Genomic DNA, 19,192 nt, shown 5'->3' with positions numbered 1-19,192 from the left:
GCCTTAAATCCTGTTGGTCTGGTATAGTTGTTCCTAAACTCAGAAAGAATCCCACTGTCCAAAGAGTGCATGCTACCTTTAACAAATTAAAAGGTGCAACGTGGAAGATTTAGGAGGACCTACTGTCAGAAATGAAATATGTAATATAAAACCAATTTTTGTACACTAATAAAATCTACATCTACATGGGGAGGGAGTCTACAGTTTTCTACAGGAGCTCAGAATAGACAAACCATCATAGGAATGCAATTTGTTGTTTGATACCTTAAGCTAGAACATGGCCATGGGCACAGTTACCCAGAGGAGTAACCTTTTTTTTCTCCCAGTTAATGTGGAAAAACACCTAATTACTGCAAGATCTGTAATTTTACATTTATGCGCTAAAACTAGAATTCATCAATGGTAATTGGAACAAAAACTGAGTGACATTACCAAGATCAACCTTTTATACTTTCATACTGATAATAAAAGTTATTGCCAATAAAAAAGATTTTGTAAAAAAAAAAAAAAAAATCTGGAGTTCAAGTGTCTAACCTCTGTAATGTTACTCATTAGTCTATCCAGTTTTTGACTCTGCAAAGGGAAGAATATATATGATAGTGTTATTTACTTTATCTTGCAATCAGACTAAATACCTAGAATAAAATTACTTCACTAATTTTTTCAACCCTACCATAAATAAAAGGCAACCAGCATACAGAACAATACCTTCGCCATCATACGTTACATATTGACATATAATAATACTATTTCCAAACATCTAGCTTCAACTTCATCACTATAGACATACTATTGCTACTTGATGTGGTCATAGACAATGACCTCAGTTTACAAGCAGCCTGGCACTACAAGGCCACTCTAGATTTTACTACATGCTTGGAAAGTGGCGTGTGAGGGAGGTGCATTCAGTTGGTCGTAGTCTGCAAACTCACCACTAGATGCCCCCAAATCTTACACGTCCCCTTTAAGAAACATTTTCCACCTACACAGGCAAGTTTTACTCTCGGTATAAAGAACCCTCCTGAGTTGTAATTATGCAGCAAGCCTCACAGTATCATAGTGCAATGAGCAAGTCTTTGACCACTCTAGCTGAATAGGTGACACAATAGGTGTTCAGGTTAAAATACAGTACAGACTTTAAGGGGCACACGCAGTGCTCTGGGTTGTAGCTGCCATTTCGTGAAGCAGTTCTTATGCAAGGATTAAAAGCACTTAAACCTCCACCCTCAAAGATTCTTGCTTCTGAACAAAACAAACACACCAAACCACATCCATCCACCTGTGGTCTACCACTGTTTGAGCAAGCTGAAGAGGGAGCAGCATTCTTGTGAGTGAGTGAGTGAGTGAGTGAGTAAGTGTGTACACAGTGGCATGTGAGCTTTGGGTAGGACACATGCACACAGCTAGACCTTGAGCAAAAACAATTATGCGCGCGCACACACACACACACTGCCACTTCAGAGGCCAATGAGTCCTATTAAAAGCACTCTACTACAGATCCTTCAACATTATACTACATAGAGCAGCACTGCTAGGAGAGAAAGACATATATAATCTGGCAAATGCAGTAAATGTGTGTATTATATATATATATATAAAAAAAACAAAAAACAAAACAACAACAACAACAACAACAACAGTACATGGGAAAGGAACCCAGCACCATGCACAACCAGCACACTACGCATTATAAGGTATGTATAAACAGTCCTACATTAGAACATTGTCCACATCTGTTAAGGGATAGTCATTTATTTCTATGCAATTCTTATAGCACACTTTTTACAAAATATGTCATAAAACCAACGCAGGCCAAACACAATCATATCTTTGAGGACAAAAAAAAAAAAAAAAGTATGACAAGTTACAAAAAAAACCCAAACAAACAAAAACAAACAACACCAAAAAAAAAAAAAGTATATATAACTAAATAAAAATAACTATACTGGAGCGCATATAGAAGTTTATGATTCACCCTCACACGCGGTTTTAGGTCTTTCGCTGAGTGCAAATAGCAGGAGGGGCTGTCTTCAGTCTCTCAGTGGACAGTCTTCAGTCCCTCATGAACAGCAGAAGCTGTCTCTTCAGTCTCTTGGCATACCATGTTTATTCTGGCACAGCTTGAGTGTGTGTAACCAGCACAGGAACACACCTCCAGCCTGAAATTACACACACATGCACCATCAACAGCAGACATTTACAAAGATAATCGCCTGTAGCGATGTTTAGTAGTTAGAGCATAGCAAAGGGAAACAATAAAGGGAGTTTTGTTTGACAGTTTTGTTGACTTAGCAACATCAGCATCTCTGAATCAAGACAAACCAAGAAATCCGTCCAGCTAAGCGTTTCTGAAAAGCCAGAGTTTGGCACCACCCCTGAAGTCCAGTAACGGCTGTACCACCGCCCGTCTCTAGCCAAGAGGTCAAGAATCCACACTGTTGCTGGGTGGGGCAGACGGTAGGATTCCTCTGCTCACTCAAAAGGTGGGGATTGGCTGAAACTGCTCTGTAGTAGGACATGTTTGTACTCAGAAGCCAAACTGAATAGCCAGTGGCTATTGGCCATTGGTGGGGTGGGACAGAGATGCTTCAGAGGACTGTTCTTATGCCAGTATTGTTGGACAACTTCTGCATGCACTGTGAACCAGAAAATGCTGCAGTATGCGACACCAAAAAAAAAAAAAAAAAAAAAAAAAAAAAAGCCCAGGACCAACCTGCGCACACTTCAGCACATCCCACATTAATCAATTGACATAAAAGTGGTGGAACAATCAAGGCTGAGAATGTTCCAAGTGTAGCAGCCAGAAGGTTAATCTCTAAACAAACATTCATGCAATTCAAGCCCCATCAGTGCCTGGCACCCCTCTGGTATGGCTCAATGGTACACCCCACTGCCAAGCTCTTTCTAAAAGGTTTATTTTAGAATACCAAAGGGATGAGTGCCTCAGACAGTGCTCGAGTGTTAACTCTGCAAATATTTTGGGCACATTTTGGACAAATATTCGTCGAGATCCTGGGTACAGCACCCAGCTACCTCCTTCTGATCAGCCACAGGAGCAGAGATTTGGGGTGATCAAAAACCCCTTTGGCCTGCACTGGAAAGGGCATTTCTGTGGAGGCCCGCCCACAGTCATTCATTGAGCACCACCATTCGAGGCGTGAAGTGACCCAGCTAATGACCCTCGGGCTGTGCATGCTTCATGCGCATCTCAGCTATTCTGGCTCATTCCATGCTGCTTTGACTACAACTGAATGCCGTTGCCTTCAAGTCCCATGTGTGCCGTCATGAAAAAAAAACTAGAAAAACACCATCAGCATCCAGTTTTACATTCTAAAAATGATCAGATACTTAGTGACAACACACACAGCTGCTGTGAAGCTGCATCTGCAGTTCCAGTTAAGATACAGAAGTCAAACCATTATAAGACCCCTTATGTTAACAACGAAAACAAATACTCATCTTCACCTCTAAAGAGACTGTCTGCTCCTATGATGTCTCCACTTCATTGCCTGAGGAGAACCTTTACTCTTAGAAATACCTACAATAACTCCAAAGCCAAGCAAATGCCCTGAGTGGCCCTATGGCCCCAGACACGGGTACCTCGGATTTACAAGCTTCCCAACAGCTCGAAAATCCCAAGGGGCTGTCAGCCATGTTTGTTCGTATCCTTTAGTGGGCAAGTAGCAGACATGGTGCTGTGACATTGCCCAAAATTTATTAAAAAACTTAACAGAAATGCTTCTGAAGATACTACCATAACCATAAAATATTTTCACTCATAGGCACCATGGTCTCATCAAAATTCTTACCCGAAAAAAAAAAAAAAAAAAAAAAAAAAAAAAGAACAATTTCCCCTACGAGATACAGTGATGAACCTTCTCCTTCAGACACTAGTTTACAGCCAAAAAGGCCAGCATTCAAAATGTTTAGTCTGATAGGAAATTTAATTCAGCAGTGCGTAGAAGCAAGGCCTGTTCAATGAGCTGAAACGATGCAAAAATTGCAATCCTCTTCAAAATAATGGGCAAGATGACCATCCCGACGGTTCCAAACGAACATACATAGATAGGGCCACAGGCCTGAGGTGGGTGGGGGGGGGGGGGGGGTGTAACCCATCACCACACCAACGGTGTCCCAGGGAACAGAGACCGTGGGGGTACTCAGACAGTTTCTAAATGTTTAGTCTCACACATTTCGCTCTAATACTTCTCCATGGAGTCAGTGCCAAATCAAATACTCACTCAGCTTCGGAGCCTCGAGCTTCCTGGAGGCATTTTCTTGTGGAGAAGCAAAAACAAATGACTTCAGCTTCTACTGCTGCATGTCTATCGCCAAAGCTTAACAACAGCAGTTGGGCACAAGCTGCACGCAAAGCTCACAACTGAGAAATGCCGCTTCTAATGGCACTTCTACTTCCACAATCACTTGGCATTATAGTTCAGTATATCGATGTAGATCAAATTTTAGCAGGATGGTTAAGTGAAAGATCGAAGGATTTCCATAATTTTGCCCTTACCCAAAATGAAGTCGTGGAATGCTTGTCTGAATTTTGCTTCATGGGCTGTGCAGCACTAAGTTTCAAATAGATAACTTGTACGTGAACCTTGTCCTCACCAATTAACAATACCCAAACTCAATGCCAAAATAAATCACACTTTTGCCTGAAGGACAAAAGGTACTGTTTGAGAGTATGATGTGTGGACGTGGATATCCATTTGTCTGTGCTAAATTAGTCTTTTCACAGATCTTTTCCTTTACGAAAGGTATTAAACAGGGAAGAGGGACATTAAACAACCATTTTTTTAGCTATGGTAACAAGTGTCTACTTTCATATTTCGTATACCTGAGGAAATTTCACACAAGGCAGACATCAGTCTTGCTCACTGGAGCCAGTATTAGATCTCTGTGGCCTGTTGGCCAGAGTTCTTGGTGTAACATTAATATTCCCACAAGTCCCAGCAGTTTTATGAGGGGGGGTGGGAGGGCTCACACTGCTTCAAAAGGCAAACAAACCAGTGCCCTGCGTGTTCAGAACGAAGCGAGTACAAACGAAACACGACCGCATGCACTCTTCTTCATCACCCCCGATCCACGGTCACACCGACAGTGCTCAGGCACTCTGATGTGGTCTCAGCTAGGCTCCGCAGTAACATTTCTGTCATTTGGCGGTGAGATTTAAGCAGAACATCAAATAATACTGTCAGGTCAGCTCTTGGGGCCCAGGCCTTCTCTTTCACATTTGGGGCTGAATCCAGCAGGGGAGCTTTGCAGACAGCTGGAACCCAAGCTGGTGTCCCACCCCGCTCTCACGCTGAGGCAGCTGGCTGTTTCTACGCGAAGCCTGGTTAGGGTTGGCGTGCTCACAATCACTTGTGCCACAGTACTGACATACTGGAGTTGAGTTGCTTTTGCTAGCATACTTTTATGGTGTTTTCTTTGGCTGCAGGCACCCATCCCGCAAAACAGGCCAACGTCAGCAGAGAGGACAGATGGCCTTCTTGAGGACCCTCTCTGACACATACCACCATGCTCGTCTTGCCTTGCTGGTTGTCTCAGGTTTACACCCTGCATGGCGAACCTTCAGGATGTCCTAGAAAGACATTACACTGACCCCTAGTGGTCACAACTGGCCGAGCACCAGAGAGGGGGTGTATGAACAACTGCGGTTCCCCCTAAATTTCCATTAAAGTCCTTGAACAACGCAACAATAAAGGCACAAGTGTGGCTGTGGTTGATGTTATTTAATAGTTCTGAATAGGCTGAGGTTGAATTCTGATGTAGGTTTGGTTTCACACCATGGCCTGCGGCCATCCATATAATTGTGACTGGAAGGAAATAACTTCCAGTCAATAATAAACACAAAACCCTGGCAGTTAGGCGAACACAGCTCGACCCTGAAGGTCCGTCACCCAGCCGTTTGTACGAGGAATCGCCCCAGAACGAGGAATCAGCAGAAACCAGCCCCAGATCAAGCTACGCCTGCCAGGGCCGGCATGCGCTTACCCAAGGACCTGTCTGATGCTGACTGCTAATGGTAGGAAAACAGAAGCTAATCTCCTACGCAAATGTACTCCGCTCCCTCGTCTGCCCATCAGTCAGCGATAATAACAGCCTTTCAGAGTGAAGCCCCAACAGGGGGACCAGGCTGGGGAGGAGACCGTCGAACGCGAATCCCTGCCAGGCTTCCGGGTGCTTTTAATGCCACCGCAGAAACGGCACTCCACAACCGTGACCTTCTTTCGACACTTTCTTTTTCCTCCAACCGTACCACCAGACAGAATGATAAGCTTCGACACTGCTAGCACAGTCTCTCAGAAGTAGTTGTTTGCTCGGACATGTTCTTCTCAGGTACAGAGCAGATCCAGATGGGATTAAACAAGTCTTCTGGTCTGTGGGACACACAACAATCACATGACATGCTTTCCGCAGTTGCTGAGGGTGGAAATGTCCCAGGTCATCCTGGTCAGGGCAGTAAACATTGTTCCTTCCACAAGCTCTGAGTGGACAGAGTCCATCTACATTGTAATACCAATTGCGGATGGGAGTTGGTATGTACCCTGGGTCACAGCACATCAGCGCACGTGCACACACACACCTAAAAACAGTCAAATATTCATGTGGGAGAGGGAGTCTCCCATAGTGCACATTCATAAGGGAAAAGCCAACTGACCTGAGATCAGGTTTAAGACTCATTTTGAGACTAGCATTGTGGCAAGCAGCAGATATCCTGACACTAATGACATCAGGAAAGGATTTGTTTATTAGCCTCGAAAGGTCTGAACTCAAACAAATTTTCTATCAGGTTCTCTTTATGATCCCAACCAATAAAAAGGTTTGGCTCTCAACTGGGTCAGACTACTTCGTGCAGAAACAAAAGCCTTTTTAAAACACCTCCAAGGTCCACAAACACCAGAACCTTCAAGGCCGCAGGAGGCGATGGTTCAGCCCACACAGACTTCCCCTCTTGAGCGTCGGTCCAAAAACCAAGGCCAGACAGATCAGGCCTAGCACACAAAAAGGAGCCAAATCATCCTTTTCCATTTCCCTCGTCTGTCTACGGTCTCTTTAGTGATTTTTGGCCCTGTCAAGACCAGCCAGGAGAGGATCTCCCAGGATGCATTCAGCCACTCTGCTACAGAAGCAGCCCATCAACACCCCATCCACACGAATCAGCGACAAACACTGCTACTGCTGCCATAACACCAGCTCGCCAATTGAGTCTTATGCCTGGGCTTTTCGTACACAGACAGCCCTCGTGATCTGTTAGGAGCTCGTCCTAAATCGTGTGCTAACCGGCATCCACAGTGGTGCCGAAGTAGCCCTTTCCGGCTTACCAACTAGCTGGCACCACTTGTGAATTCCTCGAAAGTGCCCCAGGTGTGTGTGTGTACATGCATGCTGCTGCAAACACCTCTGCCTTTTTAAGGCTAATGAACAGATGTAAATATTAACACAGTAAGCTTATTATCAACAGCCATGGATGATGGAGAGAAAGAGAAGAAACCTTGTGTTACATATAAAAAAAGTCTGTGTAATGTTACATTATATATAAAATTTACATTGTATATGTAAACTCAAAACTAGTGAAGCACACAAGGTTACACTCAATTTTGTATCTCTCTACATCTCTTACAACAGTACACTGCAGTTACTCACCTGGAATCACACACACACACACACAATATATATATATATATATATATATATATATATATAAACAACACAGACTTATGTGCAAAATAATAGCAGTCTAACATCATTAATGTATTTAATTACTGATTTTGGCAGAAAAGATAATGCAACATTGGGAAAAAATGCATGACTAGGTGTAGCCGAGTAATGGGCAACCAACAGAATCAACAGTCATGACATGCATGCTGCTAATTGGGTGTAATTGACTCATTTAATGAAAGGGGCATGTTCAAATTAATAGCAGTGTGGAGTTCAATTAGTGAGGTCATTCATTCTATGAAGAAACGGGTGTCAATTATGGCCCTTATTTAAAGAAGGAGGGCAGCAAATGTTGTACCTGCTGGTTTTAGCTCTTCCTCAGTGAGTAAAATGGGTCGTTCCAGACATTGTACCGAAGGAGAAAGAACTTTGATCAAGAAGTTGATTGGAGAGGGGAAGTGCAGAAAATAATTGGCTGCTCAGCTAAAATGATCTCAAATGCTTTAAAATGGCAAATAAAACCCAAAAACACATGGTAGGAAAAGAAATACTACCATCCGCATAGATCATAGAATAACAAGAATGGTAAAGAAGCATCCAATAATCAGCTCCAGGGAAATCAAAGATGATCTTGTTACCTGTGAGTACTGCAACAATCAGAAGACGCCTACATGAAGCCAAACTATTTCCAAGAAACCCTTGTAAAAGTACCATTACTGAAAAGACGTGTTGAAAAGGTTAGTTTGCCAAAGAACACAGACTGGCCTAAAGAGAAGTGGCACAACATTCTATGGATAGATGAGAGCAAGATTGTTCTTAATGGGTCTAAAGGCCACAGACAGTTTGTGAGACGACCCATAAACACTGAATTCAAGCCACAGTACAAATGTGAAGACTGTAAAACATGGAAGTGCAAGCATAATGGTTTGGGGATGTTTCTCATACTTTGGTGTCGGACCCATTTGTCACATACCAGGCACCATGGACCAGTTTGAATATATCAAAATACTGGAAGTCATGTTGCTTTATGCTGAAGAAGAAATGCCCTTGAAATGGGTGTTTCAGCAGGACAATAACCCCAAACACACCAGCAAGTGGGCAACATCCTGGTTCCAGACCAACAACACTGATGTTATGAAGTGGCCAGCCCAATCCCCAGACCTCAATCACATTGAGAATTTGTGGAGTGACATCAAAAATGCTTTTTTTGATGTAAAACCTAAGAATGCAGAAGAACTGTGCAATGTAGTCCAGTCAGCTTGGGCTGGAATATCTGTTCGCAGGTGTCAGATATTAGTTGACTCCATGCCACACAGATGTAAAGCAGTTCTCAGAAATAAAGGTTATACAACTAAATCTTAGTTCAGTGGTCAACAGAAAAGCTAAATCTGTAAACAACTTTCAGTTTATACTGTAAATGAAAGTGAAGACACTTTTTTTAACTGCCCATTATTCTTTTTCTTCATTTTCAGTTTAAAAATTGATATTTCGTTCATGTTTTCATTTGGAATTGAATGTGCAGTGCTTCCAGTGCCTTTGTGTATATGGAAATAAATGCCATTATGAGGACTGAGCTTTTTCTCAGCTGTTTTAAACACACTTATTATTTTGCATAACTGTACATACGCCATACCCTGACTCAGCATATTAAACCACACATGATGCAAATGTATAGTTAATATACAGTGGTCATCAAATTATATTAATTTTTTTTTGTCAGGAATATAACCCACCTCCTTACAGTAACACCCACTGAGCAAAAATGTTGTTTACATATACCACTGAGGAACTGACAAGCCTGAAAGCACAGTGCACTGTGAGCCAAGACACTTCAATGAAGCCATGATTGCATTCCAAATCGAGTGCGCTGTGAACTACCATGCACCTTAAAACAGAAGCACGAATTTCTGTTTCAGCTCGATGCTCAGATACGCCGTATGTTGAGGAACTCGGACGAATTCACACACTTCCCTTTACAGACCATTTCTCCCTCCAGTAATGAAGTCTGTCTGGTCACCAGATGTCCACGCATGCAGAAAAGACCAAAAATAAATAAACCCTTCCAAGATAGGTCAACGGACCTGCGTCCGAGCTCGTCCTTGACCGAGACTTCACGGCGCACGCACACGCGACACCTCACGTTTCTCACATTGGTGCAACGTTGGTGGCTGGCAGACTAGACACCCTCAGCCACACAGGAAACAGGACCGATGGCACGGCTGAGCCCTTCGGCAGCCGCCTGGCAATCTGATCTGTATGGCTCGCTGGCCTGGTAGGCTGGGAAGGGCACGTGCAAAGCGGGTAAACACTCGACAGTCCGTGCTCTTTCAAACGTTGTTAAAAGTGGCCAAGGCAAAAAGTCACACATGGGCCGTCAAGACGTCGACATGCCAGGCATTTCTTCTCAACCACATCTCAGAGGGCAAATGTTTTCAGCATATAAACTTACGTATATGTGTACAATGTTGAATAATGTTAAGATATGTGTGATTACTGGAGCCTAACGAGTCAATGTGGGGTTGCAGGAATTCAGTATTGGGCGGGGGAAAGGGGGTCTCCGTGGATTTAAAAGCTGGTATTCACACTATGTGGACGTGCAGTATCTCTCCTGACACCACTGAGCAAGAACAAGTCTGGAAAACATTACTGTCGGGAACTTGAAACTGGATTTTGGGGTCATTTTGAAAGTGTTACCCATTTCACCAACAATCTTTCCACATGCAGCAGAAATGTTTACTTAAGCTGTATCCACTCACCTAATAAAAATCACAGAGGACTTGATTATATGTTTAGCATCTGAGAGATCGCATCTCTCTGATCTCTGTCTCTGTAAAACTTTGGCTCGTTCTCTCCATTGTCACGCCTCTGCCGATGTTTAACGCAGGCACTGGACGAGCCGTCTGAGCAGTGTGTGTGCGTGCGCACGAACCACTTCTGTTGTGCATTATCTATCAAACGCAGAAGGAAGTGGAGACAGTGAAGCGCTTGGACAAGCACGTGCAGGCCAAAGCAACCACACCAACAGGCAGCAGCTCTCCAACAGGCACAGTTCACACACACACACACACACACACACACACACACACACACACATTATTATGAAAGAAGGACTGGAGTAATTTCTAGATACAGAAACCAGAGCACACGATAAATCCTTCAGGGCTTGGTGCAGGCCCAGGAACCTCATAACCCAGACCGAGCAAAGGAGGTGGGTTTGGTCGGTGGTGACATGCGCAGTTCAGAGGGGTCTCGGGGATGTTTATGACACCGGCACCACTCCAAACTCATGTTTAGATGCACGTCGATTCACGGTGTCTTTTGAAAGCACCTCTCCACGGACCGTAAGGGGCACGACCGCATAGCCGCTGAGCAACATTTACTCAGGCTGAGCCGTAAACGGGGAGACAGCGGCAACACCAACCACCAGCCTGCGTGAGCCAAGAAAAGCGGTGGAAACAACAAGGACAGGGCCCAACATCTGAGATTAAACCGCATGCAACACAATAAACCCTCGAATCATTGAACATACAGCATGGACTTTTGGGTGTGGAACCTTATACAGCCACAAGAGGGCGGTCAATGAACAGAGTTGGGTGGAAGTATCACCCGGTTTCTGGACATTCATTTTTAACTGACCGTTAAAGGCAGCAATTGTTCAGACTTGTGGATTATCACCATTTATTACAGTCATTCTACCCTGGAGCGCATGCTACTGAAACCCTGACCTATGCGAAGAGGTGACGGTGGTATTCTGTACTTTGGTGCTCATCTCCGCCGGGAGCAGGCCGTTTTCTGAGGCTCCGCAGCACACAGGCTCTGGTTCTGCATGGCGATCCTTTTTGACCGCCGAAGGGGTCTTGCATCCCCCTCTGAGGCCTTTGGGGAGAGCAGAGCTTTCAAGGGTTTGGCTGCTGTGTGGGAATTTCCTGATCCTCGAGGCACTGTTGGGGATTCCTGAGAGAATACAACAGAATTTAAGGATTCTTGCTTGGCTTCTGCATGGCGGCTAGTCTGGTACTGTGAAGGATGCCTTGAACAGATTCACAGCAATGGGGCAAACCACAGCGTGTCAGAATTTCATACTGTTTTAAAAGTCTTACACATAACCCCACCTTGATGGGGGTAATGTCCTTTGGGATTTTCTCCTTTGAGGCTTCGTCCTTCAGGGCCTTTTCCTTTGGGGCCTTAAGGATAGCGGCAACAGCAGGGGATTTAGACATTTTGGGCGCCTTTGGGGCTTTTTCCAGTCCTCGTGCTGCCGGCAAGGCCTCCTGTCAGAGTAGATATCACAGCAAAATGTCCAGCAAAGAAAACAGCCATATATGTGAGATCTTATATAGATATTTAAAGTAATTATTTTCACTAAACTGAAGACAGTGATACCTACAGGGTTACTAATGCAACAAAATCATTCATTCATATTATTTAGAAGAAAACAATAAACAGTAGTAACACACTGTAAAAATGAGAGAGCGAGCAATGACCTCCGTCTCTGCAGGTTGTAGATTTTGCTTTTTAGCTTCCTTCATACCATCTGGACATATCTGAGGAGAAAATAAATGTAGCGTGTGCACGCATGTCAGTCTGTGCATGTACGTGAACCCAAAGGTAGCGTGTGTGCGCGCGTCAGTCTGTGCGTGTACGTGAACCCAAATGTAGCATGTGCTTCAGTCTGTGCGTATACGTGAACCTAAATGTGTCAGCATGTGTGTATAGTGAACATAAATGGTGTGTGTGTGTGTGTGTATGACCATGCGCCAGTCCGTGCCAGTATCTACGACTACTCGCCAGTCCGTGCGAGTATGTGCCAGTCTGTACGAGTATGTATGACTATGTGTGAGTACGTGTCAGTACGTGAGTATGTACAAGTACGTGCCAGTCTGTACGAGTACACGCCAGTCTGTATGACTACGTGCCAGTCCGTACGAGTATGTATGACTACGTGCGAGTACGCGCCAGTCTGTACGAGTATGTCAGTACGTGAGAGTCCGTGTCAGTATGCACGAGTATGTGTCAGTATTTATATGTATGAGTATGTGTGAGTACGTGTCAGTCTGTGTGAGTATGCACGAGTATGTGTCAGTATTTATATGTATGAGTATGTGTGAGTACGTGTCAGTCTGAGTGAGTATGTACGAGTAGCTTCCCCTCACTTGCCTTCATTTCCTTCTGTGTTTTCTCCTTTGGTTTCTTTTCCTTTTGGGCTTTTGGGCCATCAGATGTTGCTTGGGCTTTAACTGTTCTATGGGCCCTGCAGGCTTTCTCCTGTAGTGGAACTGCTTTAGAGGCTTTCTACAGGACATATTGTTTGTCACCATTTGTTTTTACTGGCACAATACATCTCTGAAACCTGGAATTATGTAGAGCAACTTTGATAAATCGACTCCCACGCCCTTATAGATGATCTCTATCAATCAGCTAACGTCTAATATACAGAAGTATTTTATAAGAGGACACAGCAGTGTGGACTCCACCTTGACTCCAGTCAGAATCAGTATGAATTAGCCCCTAGTCTCCCAGGAGGTGCAGCCTAGGAGGGTGCTTAAAAAAATATCTCCGAGTACAACTACTAAAAGCTATGGACACACCAAGCCACATTTAAAACCTTGGAAAACATTCCCAGAAAAACTAGGAACGTTGATTAAATTTTCATTTTTTGCTTGACTTAAATTATTTCGAAACCAAGATGGTGCGTGTACATGTGCATGCGTGCGTGTGAGGTTTTAGCCCATTGAGAGATTTCTCTGCTTCCCCTCAGGATTGCTGAAAGTCCCAGATATCCTTCAGAGAAACAAACAGTCCCCACCAGCAAATCTTATAAGAAACAGGACTGGACAGACCTCCTTCTCAGACAGCTGGGACTTTAACTCTGTCAGTGCAAGTTTCAGGGCCTTTATGTTTTCCTGAGAGGAAGAGAAAAGTAAAGTTACAATTATTTTTCTCAGTGCAATGTAAATTTCTAGCCGTTTTAGAGCACAGTTCGGGGGCCAGCCATCACCTTGACGGTGGTAATTCTCCTTTGGCAGTTATCCATCTCCTTCATGGCCTGCTCCTCCTTTGCTCTGGAAGAAAGCAGATGAAATGTGCTTTTCCAAAACAGTGGATTCTAGGTGCTTCAAGAAATGCACCGACTGGCTTTAAATATGGGAATGGGACTGGTGGCAGGAAGCTGGAATGGGGTTTCCCTTAGCTGTCAGTCTCGGATGCACTGCACGGTTTTCTGCTTTCTCTCCTCTGATGCACCAGACTCAACTTGAACGTGAACAATCAGATTTACAAATGTTTTCGACCTACCTGCTTGGAGTGATGTTTGAGGCTATTTCAGTCATGATTCAGTGGGGTCATTCGCATCACAGCAACTTATGTACACCAATGCATTTGAACCCCCCACCCCCCACAATACTCTTTTAAAGTGCTTGAAGACTGTGCTGTGTCATTCCATGACTGAAGTGTGTTTCTAATCCCTATAAAAAATCCCACTGGTTACAGAGACTCCCAAGACAGAAAGATGCTGCTATACCTTAGCTCCTGGGCTTTGGCCAGCTCTCGCTGGAGACGTGCGACCTCCGCGACCTCACGGTAGACGGCCTGCTGCACGTCGGCCAACTGCAGCTGTGACAGTAGCTTCCTGTCCTCCAGCACACTGCGGCTTGGCGCTCCGTCCCCTGGCGCTCCGTCCCCTGGCGCGTGCAGCTCAGGGGCTGGCTGGGATTGCGAGAGGAGATCTTGACAGAGCTGAAACAGCAGCTTACAGGACGGAGTCTGAGACAAAAGCAACATTACACACCGATCAACGTTTCAGGAGCATAACGCAGCCAAGAAGTCATTACCTTAAACAGCAAGGAAATCGTAATGTTACCAGATGTACTAGTTTATAGCTGTTAATCTAAGATTATATATCCAAGATTAAAAAATACAGGAAAGGGGACTGCCCTAAGCCGTGCGATTGCCCTAAACGCACTCTCTGGTAAGTAGGGGATGGGTCAGGGCAGGGCAGAACACCGTGACGCCATCTCACCTCAGAGAGCTCTCTCTGGAGCTTGTCTCGGGAAGCCTTAGCTAGCTCCAGCCTCTGAGTCTCATCCTTCAGAGTCTTCTGAACCTCACCCAGCTCATGCTGGAAACAGAACAGTATCTTAATCTTTCCGGAAGCCCCTGTTGTGGGTGAAGCCTCATGCTGATTGGTTGTTTAGCAGCTGCAATGCATTAGCCCATTGGTTGTCAGCAAATTCCTAAACACCACAAGTGTTCTTTGCTCCAATACACCAAATGTAATTAATCTGGTGATAATTAAGATCTTTCTAGCTGACACAGCAAAGTGATTGCTCAAATGAGAAGCCTAAACAAAATTATTTAAACAAAATGTACAACTTATGGCTAAGGATTCCAATTTAGCTTAATGAATATTTGGTGCTTTTTTTTTTACTATTTCCTTAAAAAATGCTAATAGATCCACACAAATTTATTTATTTATTTATTTTTTTTTTTAAAGAAGCTGCATTTAAACTGGAAAAAAGGACATAGCACTGCCCTGTTTAATATTGCTTATTCAGGCTGTGTGTAGAAATATCAAGATGTTCTAGCTAAAACACTAAACAGTGTAGTTGCAACAAAGTCATATTTCTATGAAAATGCATCTTATTCCTATATAAGAAGGTCACATTCTACATTTACCTTTTTGGCATTTAGCAGACGCTCATATCTAGAATGATTTAAAAAAGTGCTTTGTCATCTGCTCACAAAATGTGTCCTAGCCAGTACACTAGGTTAGAGTTCAAGATACCATTGAACCACTGAAATACAGGAATCAATGCTGATGTCTAGAAGTGCAAAATAAGCATAAGCTCTATATCAGACAACGATAAGCGCAATAACAAACAATACAAAACAATATGTGCTAGTGTTTCAGTTACTCAACAGTAGTATGAAATTTCATAGGTGCAGGATCAATGGTCATTTTAAATATTCCACAAATAGATACGTCTTCAATCTGCGCTTGAATCCACCAAACATTCTAGTCAGCCGGAAACATTACAAAGTTTGCAACCGCTTCTTGGCCCTTTCCATCTCTAAGCCACAGCCTAGCCCAGTGTCCAAGCCGTCGGGCATTTACCTGCAGCTGCTGAACTCGTTGCCGCTGCCTGGCCTGGTGGACAAACTCCAGATCCGATTCCGTCCACTGATAGCCCTGCATTCCTTGGATGAAGACCTCAGCGTCTGCGTCCCCCATCTTGGCTGGACACCCAACAACGCAGCACTGTTAGTCCACCCACTGAACATTTCATTTAAAACCTCCAACAATCTGCAGCGAATATCAGCATTATCTGGACCTGACCAGACATGTCATCTAAAGGGCTGAAGGCTCCAAGGTCAAGGCAGTCGCTCAGAACATTATCCATTTATGAGATCACGTCACATTACGTTTCACACTGCAGCAGTGGACAACTTAATGTTTCCTGCACTCTAGAGTACTTGTTTTACCACATCTCCTCATACATGAAGTCAAAACAGGCATGTTGGAGCAGGAAAACCACTAGACTTTTGAGTGCTGCAATGCTGTGACCCTGAGAATTCAAAGTGTTAAAAGAAGGCTTGGCCATAGTTAAACCACAAAAGCATGTTTGCTTGGATAGGAGCTCCATCTTACATGCACGGATACATATGCACACACACACAGTGGGTTGAGGAAGCACCTGACATCGGTGTAGTACTGGACCTGAGGAATGACTTCCTCTCCTCCTTCACGGAGGGACAAGGCGCTTCAACTGACCCACGGGAGATGTTGCCGACTGGACCTGGCTTACATTAAAAAACCAGAGAAGGGAAAGCTTGATACATCCATCTTTAAGAAGAAGACCACAGCCATGACATTCACAGCCTGCCAGCCTGATTCACACGGTTATCACTCGTTAATGCCGCATTTCAGAATATTCACCACGGGAACATTTTGACATTGTTCGCAAAAAATAAAGACACAATTTTTGTTATGTACTCTATGTTCTTAATGATAATATTATTATGAGGGAAACTGGCCTCAAACTGAACTCACCCTCCCTCTTTTAAAATTTCATTGCATCATTTAATTTTACTGCAGTCTCCGAATGTTGTGTGGAAAATGTTTGCTGGTATATTCGCCATCAAAAAGTTAATCTGGTGCAGATAAATTAACTGATTGACCTAATTAGGCCTACCTCTGCGTCGGTCCTGATTAAAACTTTCGCCGCTGTGTTACTTGGCTGCTCTGATTTATGACTTATCGGTGTGTTCGCATTCTTCGATGGCGGAGTTCGCTGTAGTTGTCGTCCATCCGGAATTCTGTTTAAACGTTTATTCTGTAGTTGCGGCGAAAGTGGTACACTGGATCCCGAAACAGTCACCTGTGTGAAGAATTTCCCTGTACTCTTCGAAGCCATGTCGCCAGTTTGTTAAATGTTTTGGATTTAAACTTCGAGTTACAGTATTTTTAACGTTTGGTACGACGGTTACTGACACGACATTTAAGCTTACAAGCTACGTTCAAATGAACGCCGTTTTGACCTGAGAGTCACGAAAGCTGTAACGGTGTAAAGCAGCGCAGGACTCCGTTTTTCATTCGGTTTAACCGAAAGACCAGTACAGTGGTTATCAGTAGCAAAAATTAACCCTGTTGAATCACGTTATTCCATCTAAGTTTATATTATTTCTGCGTAGGTCAAATTAACAAATGAATTCTCTTTTTATTTCTGTGGTCATCAGTTGATGGACAGACAAAAGAAGTCTTAGATACGTAGGCATTTTTATTGCTGTAATTAATTTATAAATGAATCTGAAAAAAGAGGAAACAGCCAAAAAGTTTAGAATTAATTTATAGAGAATAAAGAGTAAATAAATGTTTTAAATGTAAATACATTTTTTAAATATTATTTATAAATGGATGAAGAATTCTTGTTCTACATCCAATTTTTCTACAAATGTATACATTTTTATGAATTTAAATCTTTATCAATTTTAAATCTTTATAAATTCCTTCTTCATCCAATTTTTTATCAATTCTTCCACTAGATGGCCCCAGGTCCATAATATCCTCTCTCGCAATACCTGTTCACTGGCGGCTCACTAACCTAAACTAAGCTATAAATAAAAAGAGTAGTGGGTGCTTCGCATTTAAGCCCCACATTTTGTAGAAACATTTTATAATTATACATTACACAAAATGTACACCCTGCAGCCAACATATAACACGATTCTTCAGTTTATTCAAATGATTTATTACGTAAGTGAAACGGATGAAATCTGATATGATAACAACTGTAGTCTGCAGATGGATAGCACAGCCTCTGCACTGTATAGAAGGTCCCTTGTGTGGTGGAGGTGCCATTAAAGGCACGTGGGGGTGGGTCACGTGTATGTTTCGATGCTGAAGGGGTTGCATCAGGAACCGGTGGCTCCAAAATATCATCCAATCAGTTCCTGATGCAGTATCGTCAACATGAGAAAGCTCGGCGCGAAACTCAAGTGGGCCGGCAGACTGGCCTAACCGAATGATGACGGAGACAGCAGTGACGACGAGGCGAGACAGCTGCAATACAGACGGTGACGTGTGACCTCAGCGAGGCCACCCAGCACTGTTTAAACCAGACACTGCAAAAGATGGACAGAACGAACCATAAGCAATAGACATATGAATTAATTCAGAAATGAATGAATTCGTTTTTACATCAATAACTAGTCAATGAATTAAGAATAAACCGGGGGGAAAAAAATTATCGATAAGTGGAATTGCAATGAAAAGGCCCATTTTACTGACAGTAAAAAGAAAAGCACTTTTCAGACAGATGCTGAAGCCCCGCCTACCATCCCAGCATCCTCTCTGCTTGAAGCACATGGAGTCTGAGTGTGGTGGGTGAAGACGCCGAGTTTGGCGCAACCCCAGCAGCACCTGTGAGATGATGGCCCATGCACTCACAGTTGCCAGCTGAGATTATGCCATCACTCAGCCTCGCAGTACCGAGCTCGACTACCGAAGGGAGTGACGGCTTTGCCTTATTTAGCACGATGTCCTGGTCAAGTGGAGTTAGTGCTGCTGGAGTATCTTGGGCAAGAAAGACCAACCGCTCAACCCCTACAAGTGAATGTGAGCCGCTGTAACCGCGTCACAGTTGCCTGCAGAGATTAGGCAGGCGGTCCTAGTTGTGTCCGGACACATGCTGCCTGCATCACCGTGCCACTGTGCTCTGAGGAAGCCCAGGACACAGCCAAGGTGCCAGACTGCTAGAGTTAAAATGCAGTGTGTGTGTGTGTGTGTGTGTTTCAGAGAGAGAGAAAATGAGAGAAAGAGAAAAAATGTGTATAAATGTATCATTAAGTGAATACTTTGGTATGTGGGTCTAGTTGGTATGTGTGAGAGACAGAAAGTGTGTCCATGTCATTTCAACCAACCAGCAGTGTCTAGTTCAGCTTGTACATGTGTGTGTGCACGCATGTTACCCCAGCACAATGTCATGTTTATTAGTTCAGTTTACGGTTGAGTTGTGCTGAACAA

The 19,192-nt window shown here is 43.7% G+C and overlaps 1 protein-coding gene across 5 annotated transcripts; it reads right to left on the bottom strand.

The window, feature by feature from the left end:
• Window positions 1-1,736: 1,736 nt before the first annotated feature.
• Window positions 1,737-17,343, bottom strand: si:dkeyp-34c12.1 (uncharacterized). 5 transcript variants are annotated; one of them, XM_081706457.1, is made up of 12 exons: window positions 16,863-17,343; window positions 16,365-16,470; window positions 15,785-15,906; window positions 14,690-14,788; window positions 14,192-14,433; window positions 13,670-13,733; window positions 13,512-13,574; window positions 12,829-12,963; window positions 12,129-12,215; window positions 11,784-11,942; window positions 11,429-11,625; window positions 1,737-2,159 (listed from the first exon to the last, which is right to left on the bottom strand). In XM_081706457.1, exons 1-11 carry the CDS (start codon window positions 17,082-17,084, stop codon window positions 11,437-11,439), a joined length of 1,488 nt encoding a protein of 495 aa, XP_081562583.1. In that variant the 5' UTR covers window positions 17,085-17,343; the 3' UTR covers window positions 1,737-2,159; window positions 11,429-11,436. The 5 variants fall into 5 exon arrangements, with proteins under 5 accessions (XP_081562583.1, XP_035376605.1, XP_035376606.1 ...); XM_035520712.2 differs by having other exon boundaries at window positions 11,397-11,625; window positions 16,863-17,342; XM_035520713.2 differs by having other exon boundaries at window positions 11,397-11,625; window positions 12,156-12,215; window positions 16,863-17,341.
• Window positions 17,344-19,192: the final 1,849 nt, after the last annotated feature.

This window comes from Electrophorus electricus, chromosome 23 (genome assembly GCF_041902795.1).
Source record: "Electrophorus electricus isolate QZ-2024a chromosome 23, ASM4190279v1, whole genome shotgun sequence".
In the NCBI taxonomy this organism is placed as follows: domain Eukaryota; kingdom Metazoa; phylum Chordata; class Actinopteri; order Gymnotiformes; family Gymnotidae; genus Electrophorus; species Electrophorus electricus.
Note: the sequence above shows the minus strand (reverse complement) of the source record. Positions and strands in the feature narration are given on the sequence as shown.